The sequence below is a fragment of the Oryctolagus cuniculus genome, chromosome 19, assembly GCF_964237555.1.
Source record: "Oryctolagus cuniculus chromosome 19, mOryCun1.1, whole genome shotgun sequence".
Taxonomy (NCBI): Eukaryota; Metazoa; Chordata; class Mammalia; order Lagomorpha; family Leporidae; genus Oryctolagus; species Oryctolagus cuniculus.
In genome coordinates, this window is record NC_091450.1 from 42,779,945 (window position 1) to 42,798,378 (window position 18,434).

General features: G+C 63.2%; 3 protein-coding genes across 6 annotated transcripts; 1 reads left to right on the top strand and 2 right to left on the bottom strand.

Annotated features, from left to right (window-relative positions):
* Positions 1 to 1,259: 1,259 nt before the first annotated feature.
* Positions 1,260 to 3,937, top strand: LOC100339305 (insulin receptor substrate 1). Of its 2 annotated transcripts, XM_008258003.4 has the most exons (3): positions 1,260 to 1,979; positions 2,201 to 3,330; positions 3,436 to 3,937. In XM_008258003.4, exons 1-2 carry the CDS (start codon positions 1,571 to 1,573, stop codon positions 3,310 to 3,312), a joined length of 1,521 nt encoding a protein of 506 aa, XP_008256225.1. In that variant the 5' UTR covers positions 1,260 to 1,570; the 3' UTR covers positions 3,313 to 3,330; positions 3,436 to 3,937. The 2 variants fall into 2 exon arrangements, with proteins under 2 accessions (XP_008256225.1, XP_051703669.1); XM_051847709.2 differs by having other exon boundaries at positions 2,201 to 3,937.
* A 112-nt stretch (positions 3,938 to 4,049) lies between these two features.
* On the bottom strand, positions 4,050 to 5,675 carry SAP25 (Sin3A associated protein 25). The gene is made up of 6 exons (XM_051847712.2): positions 5,378 to 5,675; positions 5,119 to 5,213; positions 4,924 to 5,024; positions 4,688 to 4,838; positions 4,497 to 4,594; positions 4,050 to 4,418 (listed from the first exon to the last, which is right to left on the bottom strand). Exons 1-6 carry the CDS (start codon positions 5,524 to 5,526, stop codon positions 4,125 to 4,127), a joined length of 888 nt encoding a protein of 295 aa, XP_051703672.1. The 5' UTR covers positions 5,527 to 5,675; the 3' UTR covers positions 4,050 to 4,124.
* Positions 5,676 to 5,815: 140 nt separating this feature from the next.
* Positions 5,816 to 18,367, bottom strand: LRCH4 (leucine rich repeats and calponin homology domain containing 4). Of its 3 annotated transcripts, none has more exons than XM_051847704.2 (18): positions 18,012 to 18,367; positions 14,349 to 14,493; positions 14,097 to 14,223; positions 13,855 to 13,960; positions 9,929 to 10,065; positions 9,691 to 9,803; positions 9,450 to 9,549; positions 9,156 to 9,246; positions 8,993 to 9,069; positions 8,822 to 8,883; positions 8,613 to 8,735; positions 8,459 to 8,527; positions 8,276 to 8,379; positions 8,081 to 8,164; positions 7,793 to 7,878; positions 7,472 to 7,609; positions 7,305 to 7,382; positions 5,816 to 6,136 (listed from the first exon to the last, which is right to left on the bottom strand). In XM_051847704.2, exons 1-18 carry the CDS (start codon positions 18,229 to 18,231, stop codon positions 6,032 to 6,034), a joined length of 1,965 nt encoding a protein of 654 aa, XP_051703664.1. In that variant the 5' UTR covers positions 18,232 to 18,367; the 3' UTR covers positions 5,816 to 6,031. The 3 variants fall into 3 exon arrangements, with proteins under 3 accessions (XP_051703664.1, XP_002711962.1, XP_051703663.1); XM_002711916.5 differs by having other exon boundaries at positions 5,816 to 7,073; positions 18,012 to 18,364; XM_051847703.2 differs by lacking the exons at positions 5,816 to 6,136; positions 8,081 to 8,164 and adding an exon at positions 6,443 to 7,073.
* Between the last annotated feature and the right edge of the window lie 67 nt (positions 18,368 to 18,434).

The following is an 18,434-nucleotide window of genomic DNA, read 5'->3' on the forward strand; positions in this document are numbered from 1 at the left end:
TCACAACCAGCCCTTCCCTGGGAAGTGGGAAAAGCTGGCTGGGAGGGTCCGGCGCTATGCCTGCAGTGGCGGCATCCCATGTGGGTGCTGGTTCGTGTCCCGGCTGATCCACTTCCAATCCTGCTCTCTGCTATGGCCTGGGAAAGCAGTGGAAGGTGGCCCTAGTCCTTGGGTCCCTGCACCCACATGGGAGACCCAGAAGAAGCTCCTGGCTCCTGGCTTCAGATCAGCTAGGCTCCAGCCGTTGCGGTCATTTGGGGAGTGAACCAGTGGATGGAAGACCTCTCTCTGGCTCTGCCTCCCTGTAACTCTTTCAAATAAATAAATCTTTAAAAAAAAAAAAAAATGGCTGGTACACCCTGCACTGAGAAAGAGAGTCAGGTATCCTTGCTTCTACTGTTACCCCCTGCCTGCGGGTCATCTCCCAACACCATCTTCACCAGGGGCCACAGTAGGCCTCCCCTCCCCCACCTCAGCTGCAGGCTGCAGGAATCTTTGCCACCGGAGTGAACTCACCAGGCCTGCTAAAGCCCCACTGGATGCCAAGTGCATGTTTGCCTGGCAGGGTGCACCAGGACCAGGGCCATCCCCACCCCACAGAGTGGGCGGTCCTAGGATCAGAACTGACACACAAAAATGTCCAATCCCCAACCCCATGGCAAACCACTCAACATACAGGGGGGAAAGGGAGACTGCCCGGGAGAGGTGCTTCTGTGACCAGTCTTTGGCCCTCCCAGGTAGCATTTCTGAGGCCAGGCTGGTGAGGGGCTGAGGGCACTGGGGAGGCTTGAAGGGGTACCCCTGGGAGATGGCAGGCTCCTGCTCCAGAGGCTCTCCCGGCTACCTGGCTGGGATTCCGGCAGATTTGGGCTGTGAACAGGGCTCAACCGGCAAATTTACTTATCCCAAGATGCCCCCTATCACTGCAAAGCCAAGGAGGAACTGGACCTGCAGCTCAGAAATTGACCTAGCCCAGCTCAGTCGCCATGGCTCGCAGAGCATAAAGAGCACAGAGCCATTCCTGGGTGGGAAGAGGTACATAGAGACGGCCGCCTACAAAGAAGGGGTTGTGAGGCGGGGACGCCGCTGGAGCCTTCTAACAGCAGAGGCCCCAGCCACTGCCATCGCGAAGGACACGATGCCAATCACGCTTGCTTTCTGCACCGCCACGGGCTGTCCCTGCCTGCCCCGCCGCGGCCGTCCACCGCCCCCACAGTCAGTCAGCTGATTGGTAGAGACGCCCCCACACTCCCCGCCCTGCAAAGGATCCGGTCCCTGGGCGGAGGACGCCTCTCCTACACGTCCCGATTCAAATCCCAGAGCCTGTGCGTGCGGGGGTTAACCCCGCGGGGGTGGGGACCGCGAGAGGGGTCGGCCGAGGGAGGGGTGGGACGGGAGGCGGCGGCGGGTGGAGCTAAGGAGGCCTTAGGAGACCCGGGTGTCCCAGGAAGCCCGGCAGCCACCCGGGCACACTCAGTGCGCAGACCCCTTGCCCCACACTTGGAGTCGGGAGCCGGAGAGAAACGCTGGGAACTGAGACGGGTCGCCGCTGCCCCTCCTCTGGCCCGGGATGACGCCCGGAGGCGGCGGCGGCCCCACGGCCACCCCGGAGCCCCAGTCGGTCGACGTGCCCCTTGGCCCGCCGCTGCCCTGGGCTTGCCCGGCCGACGTGCGGCTCTGCGGCTACCTGCGGAAGCAGAAGTCCCAGCGCCGCCGCTTCTTCGCGCTGCGCACGGACCCGGCGCGCCTCGAGTGCTACGAGAGCGAGGAGAAGTTCCGCGCAGGCTTCGGGGGCCCCGCGCGCCCGCGGCGCAGCGTGAGCCTGGCAGGAGCGTGCACCATCAGCAAGCGCGCGGATGCGCGCCAGCGCCACTTGATCGTGCTCTACACGCGCGACAGCAGCCTGGGCGTGGCGGCGGCCAGCGAGGCTGAGCAGCAGGCGTGGTACAGCGCCCTGCTCGAGGTGCGCGCCGGCGCCGGTGAGGCCCGCACCCCGGGGCTGCGAGGCGGCGGCGGCGGCGGTGGTGGTGGTGGTGGTGGTGGTGGTGCGGGGGTTCCAAGGCTCCAGTATTGGGTTTACCCTGTCCTGCCCCTCCCCCAGGTCATCGAAAGTTCAAACTTTAAAGAGTTTGCTCGGGGCGCAGTGACTTCCACTTCTGGCCCCGTAACCCCCTGGTGACCCAGCCGGTTGTCTCTCCAGGTCCCAGCTCCCACGAGGACCCCGAGACCTGGTTCCTCGCTCCGTTTCAGGACGTCTGGCCCGTGACGCTGCGACCCAAAGGGCTGGGGCGGACACGAGGCCTGGGCAGCGGACGCTACCGCCTGTGCCTGGGTTCGGGGGCCCTGAGCCTGCTGCGGAAGCCTCGGGAGAGAGGCTCCCGGGACCCCCGGGCCTCACCGCCGCCCGCCCTGCGCCTGTCCCTGCTCAGCGTGCGCCGCTGCGGCCACGCTGATTCTTTCTTCTTCCTGGAACTCGGCCGCTCCGCGCCCACGGGTCCTGGGGAGCTCTGGCTGCAGGCGCCCGACGCCGTGGTGGCCCAAAGCATTCACGAGACGGTCCTGGCCGCCATGAAGCGACTCGGGGGCAGTGCTGCAGGGGGCAGGGCTGAGCCACTGCCCAGAGATTCCCCGACGAGCGCTTCCAGACCCCCTATCTCCCGTCCCTTCGAGACCCCGGGCTCCCCTGCCCAGTCAAGTGGCCTGGGCCATCGAGAGTGCCTGGAAGAGAGAGTGGAGCAGACAACTCTCAAGACCCTGGCGAGGCCAGGGACGGCGGCCTCCTACCCCAAGGGCTTAGATCCGGGCAGGGATTACATAAGCATGCGGGCAGGGAGGGACTACGAGCCCATGGCGGGCGGCGAGGCCGGCAGCTACGTGGTGATGGCGCCCCCAGGCCTCCAACAGGCCACCAACAGCGATGCTACCGGCCAGCCGCTCCAGGACCAGGGAGGCCCCGAATACGTGCCCATGAACCGCTTTCCTCCAGAGTCCGTTCCTTCTGGCGCCCTGCCCCATTCCCGCAAGTCCGGAGCTGGGAAGCCCGGATCCAGGCTCCCAGCTGCTCATCAAGGCATAGGGGGGAGCAGGGGCCCCGCAGGGCCTCAGCCGTGCTCGCTGCCGCCCTCAGAGCCGCCCGGGCAGTCCGCGTGCGCGCGGTATTCAGCCTCTGGTGATGCCCGAGTGGCTAGTGCCAGGCCGGAGCCCCGCGACGCCTGCCTCAACTATGTCGACCTGGACCTGGTGCCGCCCCTAGCAGCGCGAGGGGGCGCCCCGGGGGCCGGCCCCCACAGCTATGCGTGCATAGAATTCTAGAATCTTCAGGAGGCCGCGGTGAGGAGACATTGGCACCAGCCCTGCCCAGTCTCGCCGGCGGGTGGGGGGCGGGGCACGGGAAAAAAGAACAAAGTTGCTAAAGACCTCCTGCTCTGCCTCCAGACCCTCCCCCACACCACTGCCTCTGCCCTGGGCTGCTGCTCCTTCCAGCCGTGGCGCCTAAGAAATCCTCAGGAGGAGGTCCCCTAAGAAGTTGGAGTCTTTTGAAGGAGAACATTCTAGAACCCTAATACCACTGCCCCAGCTGCAAACTTGGCTTTCTCAGCTGGAGCTGTGACCCTGTTTTTGCGCAGTCTGCCCAGAATCACTGGGGACCTCACCTATGGACGGCGCCTCCCCTAGGGACCTGCCTGCCCACCCCCAACACCTGCAGCCTTTCCTATGAGCCAACCCCCCCCCCGCCCCTGCCTACGCCCAGGGGCCCCAGCACCACAATGACGGGAACACCCAGGGGTCTCACACTAGTGCACCCCCAAAAGTGGGGTGTCCCCTTACTGTCCTAGTGCAGGCCGTGGCCTCACACAATGGTTCCCCTCGCCAGCCTGTACTGGGGACCACCCACCCACCTGCCCACTCATTAAAAGCACCCTGCTTGCTCAGCCTAGAGACGGCTTGTGGATTCCGGCACCCTGTGTTGGGGGGCGGGGGGCGACAAGAGTTTGAAGGGAAAGCAGCCAGCGATGTAGTAGAGGGGGCCAGAAAGCACAGGAAGCCTATTTTGCAAGCCGACACTTTTATTGTCAACAGAACCTGTGTGGGGGAGTGGGGGGCTGGCTGTGCCCCCAGAGGGGCTATGGAAAATGGGGGCCTGGGGGCTGTGAATGAGATGGGTCTGTGCACTGAGAACAGCCCTGGCTACCACAGGGGCCTGCGTGGTGAGCGGCAGGGTTCGGGGGGCCCACAGGAAGAAGGGGAGCCTGCGAGGAGCTGGGTCTGGCCCCCTCCTGGCTCATCTGCAGCAGCCCAGTGAGGGCTATCAGCTCTGGGCCACTGAGCCAGGTGGTGGAGCGGCCCTGGGACTGGGTGGGGAGGACCCAGGAGGACATGATAGGGGGCGGGAGCAGCAGCCTCTGGGAGCTCATGACCTGAGGAGAGAAGAGGGTGAGTGTTTCCCCCAGGCCCTACAAGGCGGCTGGGAGGAGGCCAGAGGGGAAGGTGCTCACCTGCTGGGTGGCCTCAGACAGGTACAGGGGAACCCGTCGCCCCGGGGGCAGCAGAGGGTCTGAGAGAAAGACATCTTCCCTGCACATCGCTGGGAACCCTGCACGAAGAAACCACTAGGGCAGCCCGGCTCCGGGGAGGGGGCAGGGACGTGCAGCATCCCCCAAGAGCCCGAGGGGCACGCGGGAAATACCTGCGCCCCCGGGCACCTGCTCGCCACTCCAATGCCCTAGGCCAGGGACCGGGGGCCTGAGCCGCCTGCTGGAGCTGGCCTCGTACAGCGGACACAAGGACGGATGATACAAGGTCCGGTCTGAGAAGGTGCCTGACCCGCCGCCGGCCCCCTGCAAAGGGGGCAGGAGAAATAAATGGGGCCTCAGCCGCGGCCCAAGACACCCCTGCACGGGAGTCACCAGGCCCCCCACTCACCCACAGCAGCCGAGGTCCTGCTGGGGCCTGGTAGTTGGGGTCCCAGGGTGCTAGCAGGCTCATCCTTGAGGGGGCCACGTCCCAGGTCATCTGGTGGGAAACTGGGGGGTGGGGGGGACACTTGAAGGGATTAACGTGGGCCCAGAGGCACGAGAGCGCCTTGGGCTAGGTAGAGGCTGCCCGCCTGCTGCCTACCTGGGGCTCCTGGGGTCTGCTCGAGAGCCGGGCCTGGCCGGGGCACCAGTTGCTCCGTCCGGATCCAGGAAGGACTGAAGGCCTGGGACTGCAGGCTGCGGGCAGGGACGGAGATGCTCCAGGCCGCCAAAACTCTCCCTTGGCCCCAGCGGCCGGTGGCCCCGGGGGAATGGTCCCCGGGGGTTTTCTCAACTTCACGGACAGCGCTTCCACGCGCCTACGGAGGGGACGTCCGCCCGTGGCTCCGGCCCAGCCTCACCTGTCCTGCGGGGGTGTTCCTAGCTCCCCCGGGGCCTCCTCTCCGGAACTCCAGGCCTCGCTCTGGTCACTGCCCCCTGAGGGGCCTGGCTCCTCCGACGATGATGTCTCCTCGCTCGCGCCCCACGGGTGCGACGTCCACGGCAACATGCCGCGTGTGAGGAGCGCAGGGCGGCACAGCCGTGCCCGCGCCCAGCCTCCCTCGGCGGCCCGGCCCTGCCCTCAGGGAGCCCCGAGGCCTCGCCGCCACGCCGCCGCCCTGGGCGTCTCCCCGCCACGTGGCGCGCGCTTCCGCCGGCCTCCCGCGGGCGCCCCCTGGCGACGGGGGTCTGCGCGCCCCGCCCCGCCCCGCGCGGCCGCCGCGAGCCGGAGCAGGTGCCGCCCCTCCTTGGGACGCGCGGCTGCGGCTGCGTAGACACGCTCACACCTGAGGCCAGCCTAGAGGGCTTCCGTTTTCTTTTTATTGCGCTCGACACAGTATCCATCGCCCGGTCTTCCACCCAGACCTTCGCGGCACCTGCAGGCGTTCAGCCCCGCGGGCCCACATGTGCCCAGGCCGCCCTCACCAAGTCCTCGTAAGGGAGCAGAGCCCGGATGCATCTTCTGTGTTCTGAGGGTCTCCATTGGCTCTGGCCCCGCGCCCCTACCTCCACCCCTAAGACCTTTCCAGCAGTGCGTGGACGACAGCAGCGATGTGGGGGAGGCCCCTTCCCGGGGCCCCCTCCTCTTCCAGGATGTGGTGGGGCTGGCACAGGGACTCCTGGGGGGGAGGGGCCCAGATTAAGTTCCCCCTCATCACCCCCTCCACAGCTCTCCTGCCAGGCAAGGTGCAGATAGGAGGCCAAAGTTCCGGGGCGACGCGTGCGCCCACCACACGGGGACAAACAGGACACGAGGAAGCCGCCAGTGGGTAACAGAAAGGGGGCGACACAGACGACAAGGCTCAGGGGCAGGAGCGGCTGTCATTTCCAGAGGGAAATGCTGGGGCCCGCAGGCTGGCACATGGAGCGCGGGGGCGCACTTGCACGCGTGCACACACACACATACACACACACACAGAGGCAGCCACGGTCTGTACAGTTTATACAAAGAGACAGGGACCCGCGGGGCCCCCTCATCCCCTACAAATATAGAGCTCTCTCTACAAAATAGAGATAATTTAGCCCCCATAGCAGCCAGTGGGGGGAGGAAGGGAGGGTGCAAGACGAGGAAAAGATCCAAGCTCCTGCCCCCCACCCCGGGGGAGGACCAGAGGCAGCCGCAGGAGAGGGCACGAAGGCACCATCAGCTCTGAGGGTGAGGGGGGCTACAGGAGTGGGGCCAGAGGCGGGGGGCCCAGGGTCTGGGGGTACCAGAGTGGGGCCTCTGAGGTCAGTGTTTGTGAAGGGGTACACTAGTGTCTTTGGTAGGGGCTGAAGGCACCGCTGGTGGGGAGCCAGGAGGAGCAGGAGTCTCATAAATAGAAAGAGGGCGGGCACGGGGAGGGGTGACTTCCGGTCCTAGGAGCCCAGGAACCGAGTGTAGACGACATAGAGCAGCAGCATGAGGGCCATGTAGAAGAAGACGAAGCCGCCCAGACCAGAGGGGGGCCAGAGGGGTGGCGGGGCCTTGCCCCCCAACCGCTTCACGGCCTCCAGTGTGGTCCGCAGCCCCTGGGCGGTGCCCTGGAGGAGATCCGAGGGCGAGCACAGGTCAGCCTGGGAAGGGAGGGCAGGGCAGGTGGACAAGGACAAAGGACGGCCGTCAGCAGCAGCAGAGCCGGACAGTCCTTCCCGCCCCCACCCTCACGTGCCAGGCAGAGCCGCGCCAACATGCAGACGTGCGGGCAGGGGCGTGCTGACATGCTTCCTTTGTAGCAGACACCCCTGTGAACAGAAGCCCACCCGCATGCAGCCCAGGGCACCGCCACCCTTCAACGGCCCCCCTACCTCAGGCACCCCCATTTTCCGACAGGCTTCTAAGAAGCTCTCCACATTCTTCCGAGACTTGAGGGCACTGAGTTTTGGCTGGGGGTGGGCGAGAAAAGCAAAGATCAGGGAGCAGCCGCAGGAGCTCCCGCCCCAGCCCCCATTTCCGCCCGCAGGCCCCCACTGACCACAGCAGGCGAGGGCACGTGGATGAAGGGCACAGAGCGGGGCCGCAGCTGGTTGGCCAGCTGGCAGAGGATGACCCCGCTGCCCAGAGCCTCGGCCAGGTCCTCAGGCAGGGGCCGCTGCAGCCGAGACTCAAGGACCTGGAAGCCAGAAGGAAGAGCCGGTCAGGGTCAGCAAGAACTCGACCCTGTTCCTTTCCACCCTCAGGAGAGATAGCAGGGTGGGCAGAGTGGGTGTCGAGGGAGGCCTGGGTCCCAGAGAAGGACGCTGGAGGAGCCCCCGCCACAGCCAGGCCCTGCCCACGCGGCCCCACCTCTGCCCACCTGGCGCAGCTGACCCATGAGCTCCTTCTCATCTGGAACCTGGGGGGCTGACCGAGGTCTCAAGACAGAGTCCGGTGAGGAGGGGCCTGAAAGGAAGAGGAGGACGTGGTGGCTGTCTCCACCGCTCCTCCAGCGAACGGCACCCACGCCTCTGGCATCTCTGCTTGTGAGATTGCCAACACAAAAGGACGACAGGTCAGACAGCTGCCAGACCCGGGGTTAGTACTGGCCAGTGTCAGGTCAGCGCCAGGGCAGCGCTGGGGGCCGGGAAAGGGATGGGGAACCCACCTGAGCCACTCTGGGAGGAGGAACGGAAAAGAAAGCTGTTTGGTCTCTGAATGGAGCCGAGTGGCCGGGGAGCAGGTGCTGTCACTGGGAGCCAGGAACAGGGGCAGGTGAGAGAGGTGTCCCCTCAGCATCCCACTCTTCCCTCAAGCTACCAGGTCCCAGCCCTCCCCCCTCCTCCCCAAATCTGTGTCCTACCTGGTCCAGCTGCAGGGAGGGGCTCCTGGGAGGTAGGGGCAGGGGCAGGGGCTCCCTGCCCCCCTGAAGCTCCCAGTTGTGTGGCATTGGACTTGGGTGGGCCACTGAGGAAGACAGAGCAAGGGACTCAGGGACTCGTCAGGGGAAGCGTGTGTGGGGACAGGACGCGGGGAGGAGACCTACTTGAAGGTGGCCTGCGTGGACGAGGCAACAGCAGCTCCGCCGGCAGCCCTGGTCCCTGGCTTCAGGAAACTGGAAGGGGCAGGAGAGGTGTGGTCAGTTCTGCGGGCGGAGCCCCGACCCGGGCAGAGCCGCCCATCCCAGCAGCGGCCCACACCTGTCCTTCCGGGGGGCCCCCCACAGCCCGCCCTGCTGCTGCTGCTGCTGCCTCCGCTCCCGCTCCTGCCACAGCTGCAAGGTGTCTGGGCGCCGCCGCTCCTCTCCGGCCGGCTCCTCTCGCCTGCGGGGGCAGAGGGGATCAGAGAGGTAGACGGGGCCGGGGACGGAGAGGGCACTGGGGGCTGCGGCGGGAGGGGCTCGGGGTACCTGCTGCTGGGCACCCTCTCCCCGTCCCCTGCCACAGGGCTGAATTCAGGCGGCCGCTGCTCCTGAAGAGAGAACAGTGAAGAGGCTGAAGAAAGGCCCGGCCCCCAAGCCAGCGGCGTGTCCCTCCCCCCACTACGCTTCTCCTGGCAGAGGCCAGGGGTGGCCCCTCACCTCAGCAGAGCCTCGCTCTTCGTCCTCCCCAGGGACATGGCTGTCAATGAAGTCCATCTGCTCAGGGTCTGCATCGGCTGCAGGGGCCAGGGCTCGTCAGCAAGCAGACGGAGGCCTTGGGGCCTCATACCGCCCCGCCCCCACCCCTGCCCCAACTCCTCACCAGAACCATCCTCCCTGCGTTCTCTGGGCCCCCGAGGCTCCCGCGCCAGTTCTGAGATCCGGAAAGACAGCTCCGAAAATTCATCTGTCGACTGTACAAGACAAAGAGAAGAGCTGGGAGATGGCCTCTCTGCAGTGCCGGGGCCCACAGGGGCTCGGGGCCTATCGGGTGCTATCTCTCAGGGACTGCGATGGGGGTCAGCAGCCGAGCCAGTCCTACTCCAGCCACCTCTCACTCGGAGGTGTTTGTCCCCAGGACTGATACCCCCAATCTCCTTGGAAAAGGGACCCTTACCTCATTTCCAGACCACCTCTTGCTGCCACTGTCGACACTGTGGAAGCCTGAGTCCAGCCCACCATCGTACCGGCGTCCCGGAAACAAATCTTCCGCAGGGCTGGGGCCAGCCAAGGAGATGTGGTCAGCCCGTGGGGGGCAGCAAGCAACCCCTCAGCCTCCCCTGGAAACCAGTGGGTCCCTGGTGCCGGGAAGGGGCAGGAAGTATCCAAGGGCTCCCTTCCTTCCACCAAGGACTTACCAGGGACTGAAACTCGGGGGACGGGAAGGGGCCAAGTCCCCCAGGGCAGCCACACGCCGCCCGGCCTCTGTTGAGAGGTACTTAAAGATGTGAAGTTTGCCCTTCAAGCAGATCTAAATGAGGAAGCACAGGTGGGGAGTGAAGGAAGAAGGGTGGCTCCCCTGAGCCTGCAGGGCTGCCAAGAGGGATCCTCCCACCCTCAGCTCCTGTCCCAGGGCCCACCCGGGCCACAGCTCACCTGGGCTGGTGGGCTTTGCAGGGGGTTGCTATCCAGCAGAATGACCTGCAGGTGCCTGAGACGGCAGAAGGAGACCGGGATGCGGGAGACACGGTTACAGGAGAAGTCCAGGCGGACAAGAGGAAGGTCCCCCAGCTCTGGGGGTGAGTGAGGGAAGAGTCAGGAGCAGGACCGAGGACGGCTCGCTTCCTCGCCTGCCACTCTGGTCACCCCTGGGTCCATCGCAGCCCCTGCCCAGGCTGTCTCAGGTCACGCCCGAGCCTGTGACCCCCCCTGCTCCTCTTCCCACTCACATCCGTACCTTCAGAGCTGAACGTCTCCCATACTGGGTACCCTGACTCCAATGCCCACCCCAGCCCTTTTCTCCTCGCCTGCCCTTCTATACTGAACCAATCCTGAAATCCTGTAGTGACAGCACAAGACACAAACTCAGCTGTGAGTCCCACTGCTCCAGAGCCTCCCAGGGCAGGCAGCCAGGGCTGTGGGGTTGAGCGGGTTCTGTCTTGTCCCAGCGCAAGCCCTGCAGCCTGGCCAAGGCTCTTCCTGCCCAGCAGGGAGCCTTTCACTACTTCTCACAGGCTGTCTGCATTCAGGGCAGCCCTGCACAGAAGCCAAAGCACAGCTCCCGCGCGCAGCGTGCTCCACTCCCATTTCCCACTTCACTGGCCACCCCTCCAGTCCCTCAGCTTCTGGGCCTTTCTTTCTACATCCTGTTCGCTCAGCTGGGAGAATCTGTTTTCCTACCCAGGCACCTTTTAGGGTTCAGTTCCAGCGTCACCTCTTCCACGACCCTTTCCAGACACCTCAGGTTCACGGAACTCATCGGTCCCTCTCTGTCCCCAGGACATTCTGCTTGGATCTCTCTTTATGGCCCACAGAGCACCCTGATCAAATGCTTACTTGGACCCTTACTGCAATGGTTGGAGGGTTCATTCCCCAATTTCATGCAATGGAAACTCAATCCCCAAATCCTGTGTTAATGCTATTTGGAGGTGAACCCTCTGGGAATGACCAGGCACAGAGGGCTCTGTCCTCAAGACTGGATTAATCCACGGGTGGATTAGTGGCTTATGGGTACTGAGGCAGTAGCTCTGGTATAAAAGCAAGCTCTCTCTGGCTTGCTTCCGTCTCACTTGATTATAAAAGCTGTTTCTGGCCTGCCTGGATGCCCTCTGCAGTGCCGACACAGCACGTGGCCCTCACCAGAAGCTGAGCAGATGCCAGCGCCACACTCCGACTTTCCAGCCTCCGAACTCATTAGCCAAATAAACTTCTATTCTTTATAAATGACTCAGCCTCAGGTGTTTTGTTGTCGCAGTGGAAAATGGGTTAAGGCACCTGCTGACCGGGAAGGAAGCAGGCAGGAAGAGGCGGTGGGGAAGTAGAGAAAACGGATGACCCCCGACTCCCTGTGTGACAGCAAACCACAGCAATGCCTTCTCAGGTCCTGCCTCCCCCTCCCCAATCCGCTCTCTCTCAGAAGGCCACTGACCCCATCAGCCTAACAGGGCCACTCTCCTGCCACAGAGTTAAGTGGCATCACAAGTCCTTCTGATGAGGCAGACATCTCAGAAACTGGATGTCCAAGGGGTTATTCTAAAGGAATGGTAAAAGGTGGCTGGCGCTGTGGCATAGCGGGTAGAGCCGCCGCCTATAGTGCCGGTATCCCAAGCGGGCACCAGTCCAAGTCCCAGCTGCTCTACTTCCAATCTGGCTCTCTGCTGTTGCCTGGGAAGTCAGGAGAGGATGGCCCAAGTCCTTGGGCCCTTGCGCCTGTGAGAGACCTGGGGGAGGTTCCCAGCTCCTGGCTTCGGATCAGCACAGCTCCAGCCATTGCAGCCAGTTGGGGAGTGGGCCAGTGGATGCAAGGCCTCTCTCTCCCTCTCTCTCTCTCTGCCTCTCCTTCTCTCTCTGTGTAACTTTTTCAAATAAGAGGATAAATCTTAAAAAAAAAAAAAAAAATAGCAAAGGGATGTTGTAACACAAGTTCCAACCCCCAACTCCCCATTAATTTGCAAATGTATAAAACAATTTCCCATGCACAGGAAGCCTCCATGCAGCTACGCCCGGGCTGCTGGCCGCCCCAGTCTGGACTCCCACACGTGAGCGGCCCCAAGACAGTCTTCCTTCTTGCATGGAGCTTCCTTCTTCAGGCTTTTGGTTAGGACTTTCGCTGCGTTCAAGGGGCATTAGCTGCTGTGCCCCTGCTGACACTCACACACTCCCCTCCTGTCCTTCAAAGCCAAGTCTGCTCTCTTCGCGCGGCACCAGGCCCCTCCTGCCCCGCCCTGGCCTGCCTTCTACGGCATCTGTGCTGGCCCTGCTCCTGCCACCTGCAGTGGACGGTCCTCTGCCTGGACGTGGGAGGCGGGGGATGCTCCGTAGAGGTCTGCTCCTGCCACGCCGCTGCCCCCAGGGGTCTTAGCTGCCCTGGCTCTGTCAGGATCCCGCACTAACATTTCCCTAAGAACGTTGTCTCTCCCCACTAAGCCATTAAACCCTGAAGAGTTGGTCGCAGTCATATCACCCACATCTCCCCAGCCCCCACCTAAACATGGAGGCGCACACAGCAACCCTGGGAAGAAAAAGGCAGCAGAGGCTAGCACATGCTGGCGGCACAATTAGCTGGTTCAGGTGGCGCTGCCGGGGCTCCAGCATGCAGCCCCCACGGAGGCGGCGGCGTGGGGCATCAGCTGACTCAGGGACTCAGCTATCAGAGAGCTCCTGTGGGATCAGCAGTGACGCTGGGTGACCTCGCAGGCCCCTTCGGCACAGAGCCAGCGCACTCACACACTGCCTTTTCTGTGCCTGCTTCCGCATTTGTAAAATAAACTGAAGAATCCACACCTTACCAGCCTCAGGGAGTTCTTATGGTAAAGATCAAATACATTCATTTACAGTTTGTTTTATATACTGCAAAACCCTGGGTAACTAAGCCATGATTCTTCCTTGAAGACTCTCCAAGGCTGATGCACTGTTTTCCACCGAATGCTTGGCTCCCCTCAAAGTTCTTTTTTTAATGCACTTTTTTACAATTTATTTACTTATTATTTGAAAGGCAGAGTTACAAAGAGGCAGGGAGAGCAAGAGAGAGAGAGAGATCTTCCATCCGCTGGTTCACTCCCCAAATGGCCACAACAGCTGGAGCTGGGCCTATCTGAAGCCAGGAGCCTGGAGCTTCTTCCAGGTCTCCCACATGGGTGCAGGGGCCCAAGCACTTGAGCCATCTTCCACTGCCTTCCCAGGCCACAGGAGAGCTGGATGGGAAGTGGAGCAGCAGGGACTTTACCCGCTATACCACAGCACCAGCTCCCACTCAAAGTCTTACATTGTAATGATACCCATGGGGTGGGCATTTAGTACAGCAGTTAAAACGCCACTGTGGTGTCCAAATCCCACATCAGAGTGCCTGGATCTGAGCCCCGGCTTCAGTCCTGAGACCAGCTTCCTGGCCATGCAAACCCCGGAAGCACTGGGTGATGGCTCAAGTACCTGGGTCCCTGGCACTCACACGGGACATTCAGGTTGCGTTCCCAGCCGCCAGGTTTGGTCTGCCCCAGCACGGATTGTTGCAGGCATTTAGGGAGTGAACCAGTGGCTGGGAGATCTGTCTCTTTCTCTCACTGTTTCTCTGCCTTTCAAAAACAAGTAGACATTTTTAGAAAGAAACTGCAACCCCTAAAGGGATGGCATTAGGAGGCGCAGCTTTTGGGAAGTTACTTAGGTCACTAGCATGGAGCCTTCAAGAAAGCCCTCGAGGGCAGAAGTCAGCAACCCAGACAGGGGCCACTGCCTGAACCGCACCATACTGGCCCCCTGATCCTGGACTCCCAGCTTCCAGAAACATGAGCAGCAGACTTCCGCCGGCTACAAGCCACCCCACGCGTGCTGTTTCCGCGCGAGAGCCCTCTGCCCTGGCCCCTCACCATCGGGCAGGGTGCTGAGCTGGTTCCTCCGAACGTTGAGATCCCGCAGGGAAGAGAGGCCACACAGTTCCACGGGGAGGGACTGCAGCTCATTGCTGCTCACGTCCTGCGACCACGAAGGGGCAAGGAAAGAGCCCTCAGAAACCACCCTCCGCCCCTGGCCAGGCCTCCCCCAGCTTCCCCAAGGCGGCCCTGGTGCCTGGCCGCACGGCCCCTCCCCTCGCCCTGCTCCCCATCCTTACGAGCTGTCGCAGGCTCCCCAGGGCGCCCACGTCAGGAGGCAGGGCCCCCAGCTTGTTGTTGCTGACAATGAGCACCCGCAGGGGCAGCTGGCAGATATAAGGCGGCAGCGAGGACAGCTGGTTTCGGCTGCAAGAGGGAGAAAGGCAGTGGGCTCACTCCCCGGGCACAGTGTCCGCTCTGCCCTCCTCTCAGAGCCACCAGCAGGGTCACTCGGGTCCTGGAGGCTGAGAAGGACAAGGTCCCCACCCTACCTGAGGTTGAGGTAGGTGAGGGCTGTGAGATTCCCCAAGGCCGGGTTCAGGCATCTCAGGCAGTTGTGGTAGAGGCTCAGGCCCTCCAGGGACACTAGCTGGCACGCTGCCTCCGGCACCTCGGGAAACCGGTTCCGGGACAGGTCTGGGGGAGGCAAGTGGAAGACAGGTCAGGGGGCAGCTGCAGAAAGAGCCAGCCCTGGACAGAAGGGCCTGGAACTTCATCTGAGCCAGCTGCCCAGCTCTCTGCCCCCAGACCTACAGAATCAGGCCTAGAAACCTGTGCTCCTGGGAGAAATAGCAAAGCCTTGGGCAGCCTGAGCATCGTCTGAGCATGACCAGGGTGACAAGGGCATGACAAAGGACTTGGGGTCACTGAGCTAGAAAAGCTCAGACTTGGGGGAGAGGAATACGCCACAAACACCGTCTTCAGACGCACAGACGAAGAGCTGTCCTGCAAGGGAGGACGGTTCTGTCACCTTGGTGGCTCCCATCCATCCGAAATGCCAGGGAGCTGGAAGCAAAAAGTCAAGGAGGGTTGGTGCTCCGGGGGCTGGCACTATAGCATAGCACGTTAAGCCATTGCCTACAGTGCCACCATCCCATATGGTCACCAGTTCAAGTCCTGGCTGCTCCACTTCCAATCCAGCTCCCTGCTAGGGCCTGAGAAAGCAACAGAAGATGGCCAGGTCTTTGGGCCCCTGTACCCATGTGGGAGACCCGGAAGAAGCTCCTGGCTCCTGGCTTTGGATCAGCTCAGCTCTGGCTGTTGGGGCCATCTGGAGAGTGAACCAGCAAATAGGAGATCTTTCTCTCTCTGTCTTTCCCTCTCTCTCTAACTCTGCATTTCAAATAAACAAATTAATCAAATAAAAAAAGAAAAAGAAAAATAGGGTTGGTGCTCAGGAGAGAACCGTGAGCTCACGGGCTGGGAGGCCCCATACGGAAAATCCCTAAGGCAGGACTCATCCTCTCAGGGGCCTTCCTCCCGTTCTCGATGGAGAATGCAAAGGTCACTAAAGCTGGCTGCAGACACAAGTCTTTCACCAGCTCTAAGGGACCAGGAAGCCCCAGATTCCCAAGGACGGGGGTGGGGGTGGGCGACGGGGACAAGGAGGCCTGGCTGAGCTGGAAGCTGAGCCCTTAAGCGCCCCCTCTGGGTTCCCCTGCCCCAGGCCTGGCCTTCTCGCCCTCCTGCCAGCCCCATCAGTCTCCTTCTACTTCCTTCCTTACTGCCCTGGAACCTCAAGAGCTCCGCACCTCTGCGTGCGCCTTCAGCAAGGCGAGCAGTGGAGGGGGTGACAGGAGGGGATGGCAGAGGCCATGACCCCCCCCCCCCAGCCAGCATCTCGCTGTCCCCATGCCAGGAGGCAGGCCTTGGGGTCCTCTCCAGGGCGGACACACTGACCGTCCAGGTCTCTAGAGGCCCGCTCTTGTTTCCTCTATGCAGCCTGTACTGGGAGGGGCTCCGGGCCTGCTGCGGGAAGTCCCAGGCGGCAGAACTTGGGTGAGCTTCTTCAAGGGCCTCCTCAGGGAGGGGCGAGCCCAAGCTGGTGTGTGGGGGGGGGGAGCTGGGGTATATCCCCCAAGGAAATGAGTCTTGTGACAGGAAACACAGTAGAGACAACCGCGCGCTGGGCCCTGTGTTCGCCGGGGTGGCTCACAGCCTGATGCCTTGGGCGCTGCTCTCCCTGTCTCTGCCCCAGCCCTGGTGCACACAGACAGGAGACCCAGCAGCAGAAGTCAGTTCCGGAGAGGGTGGGAGGGCTGCATCCGGTCTCCCCACCCGCGCCCTCCACCTGCCCGCTTTCTCTGTCCACAACTGTGTTTGCGTGTGCACTCGTGGGTGAAGAGGCCAAGTTCGGATGGGGCGAGCAGAGGCGGGGGCAAAAGCTAGGAGCGGAAGGGAGCCCGTGCTGGAGGAGGCAGGGCACGGGGCACAGGATGTGGTCTGTGAGAGAAGGAGCCATACTTCTCCTTTGCTGGAGGCACCCCTCCCCCCGCCAGGGAACAGAGTCCAGGGGATATCAGGACCGGCCCCGGGGAGACAGGGATGGCGAGGGGGTGTTCAGAGTGGCTGGGGCAGCGGAGCTCGGAGGCCTCCTGTCTGGGTGGTGGGCAAGCAGCCTTTCGGGACGGGGTATGGGCAGCTTTGTTTGTGTCACTTCCCCTTTCTGCCCCAGGCCATGAGTGCCCTGCGGTGGGGAGGGGCACCGAGGAGAGCGTTCTGGACCCGAGATGGACCCCACCTGGTCTCGAACCTGGGCCCCAAAGGGCTAACTGCTGGGGATTCTCAGGAAGCTGGGACCTCCCCAGAGAGCACACAGAAGCATCTGCTGCACCCAGAGCCGGAATGCTGGGGGGGGGGGGGCGGGAGCTGGGAGTTCTGGGTAGTTTTCCCCAAGAGTCCACTCACTGAGCCAGAGCCCTGAGGAAGTAAAGAATAACATTTGGTCTTTGTCAAAAAACAAGCGAGGGGGAGGGGCGAGTGTCACACAGCTGCTGAGGTCAATCTGGAGCTGGGGGTTGGGGGGGGCAGGACTGAGGGATGGGAACGGCCCCTGGGGCTCACCCCGTTCCCCAACTCACTGCACAGCCAGCGAGGCAAGCGGAGAGGCTGAAAGGGCGACAGCGTGTCCAGGCCAGCCGACCCACGACCCACGCAGGTGAGCCGGCACCTGCTGGAGAAGCAATGCGCTCCTCGGCCCAGCCCCACTGAGGGAGGAGAGGCCGAGGGAGGCCTCTTCACACCCCAGCAGGGAATGCGGGCCTCCGCCCTGCTCCTGGTCCCCACCCCCCAGCTGCCAGCGCCAGAGCAGAGGCTGCGTCCTGGGCAGCTGTGGCCTGACTCACCTGTCACGGCAGAGTCTCCCACCCCCTAGCACCAACAGGCACGAGGGTGGAGGGGAGCCCTGAGCTGGCCCGGCACTGCCAGCCCTCCCTCCTCTCAGCCACTGCCTCAGTTCCTCCCCCTTGGGAAAGCAGAAACTGCCATGGGAATTCCAGGACACCTATGAAGTCACAGGCCCCGCAGTGACCTCACAGCGCGGGGACGAGGAAAAGCCTGGGACGAGGGCTCGGGCAAACAGGCGGAAGAGCTTAGGGAGAAAAGAGTGAGGGGAGCCCGGAGACCTGCTCCTTTCCCATTGGCTGGCTGGGGGACCTTGGTGGGCGGGACCCCGGCAAAGCAAGCAGATGCATCAGGTGGTCCGGGACCACCAGGCACGCCAAGGGGGTGCCCGGGGCTGCTCGGATCTCGGTGAAAAGGGGGCAGGAGTTGCAGAAGGAATGGTTAGAGGCGCTCGCGGAGGCTGCTTTATGGAACGATCAGAACTGAGGTGGAAGGTCATGCAAATGAACCAACCAGGTGAGGGGCGGGACCCTTCTACAGGTGCGCAGGTATGCAAATAAAGCGAGTGCCTGACAACGCAAGGCCCGAAACGCTAGGCGTCCAGTGCAACCGAGGAAAGTGTTCATTGTCTAAGGGGTCCTACAACGGGGAGGGGGTGTTCGCAGGCTGATGTCACTCGGGAGCGGCGGGGGCTCCCGACAGCCAGGTGAAGGGGCGGGCTGGGCTCCCGGAGGGGCGGGGCAAGAGTGGGGGCGAGGCTATGCAAATGATGGTCCCAGTCGGGCCCGGGGCCCGGGGCCCGAGCCACTCACCAGCCTGGGTGATGTCGGACAGGTCGTAGCTGCGGGCCGCGCCCCGGGGGAAGTGCTTCAAGCGCCGGTTAGACAGGTTCAGGGTCCCGGTGGCCACGGCCTCCTCTAGGGCCCGCTCTGCACTGCGGCTCCCGGGCAGACCAGGAGACCCTGGCACGGAGATCGTGGCCGTCGCCTCCTCACCACCGGCGGCGAGTGGGGCCGCTACCGCCGCCGCCATCCGCTCCCGGCGGCTCCCGCGGCCTGACTGACGGGACCGGCCGTCCCTCCGTCCCCCTCCCCCTCCTCGGGGCTGCCGTAGTCGTCTCGAGGGGGAGGAAGCGGGGTCACGGACCAGCGGACCAATCGTGGGCCCGAGACGCGACGGAAGCGGCTAATCAGAGCCCGCCGGGGGGCGGAGCCTCTGTGCCCGGAGCCCGGAGC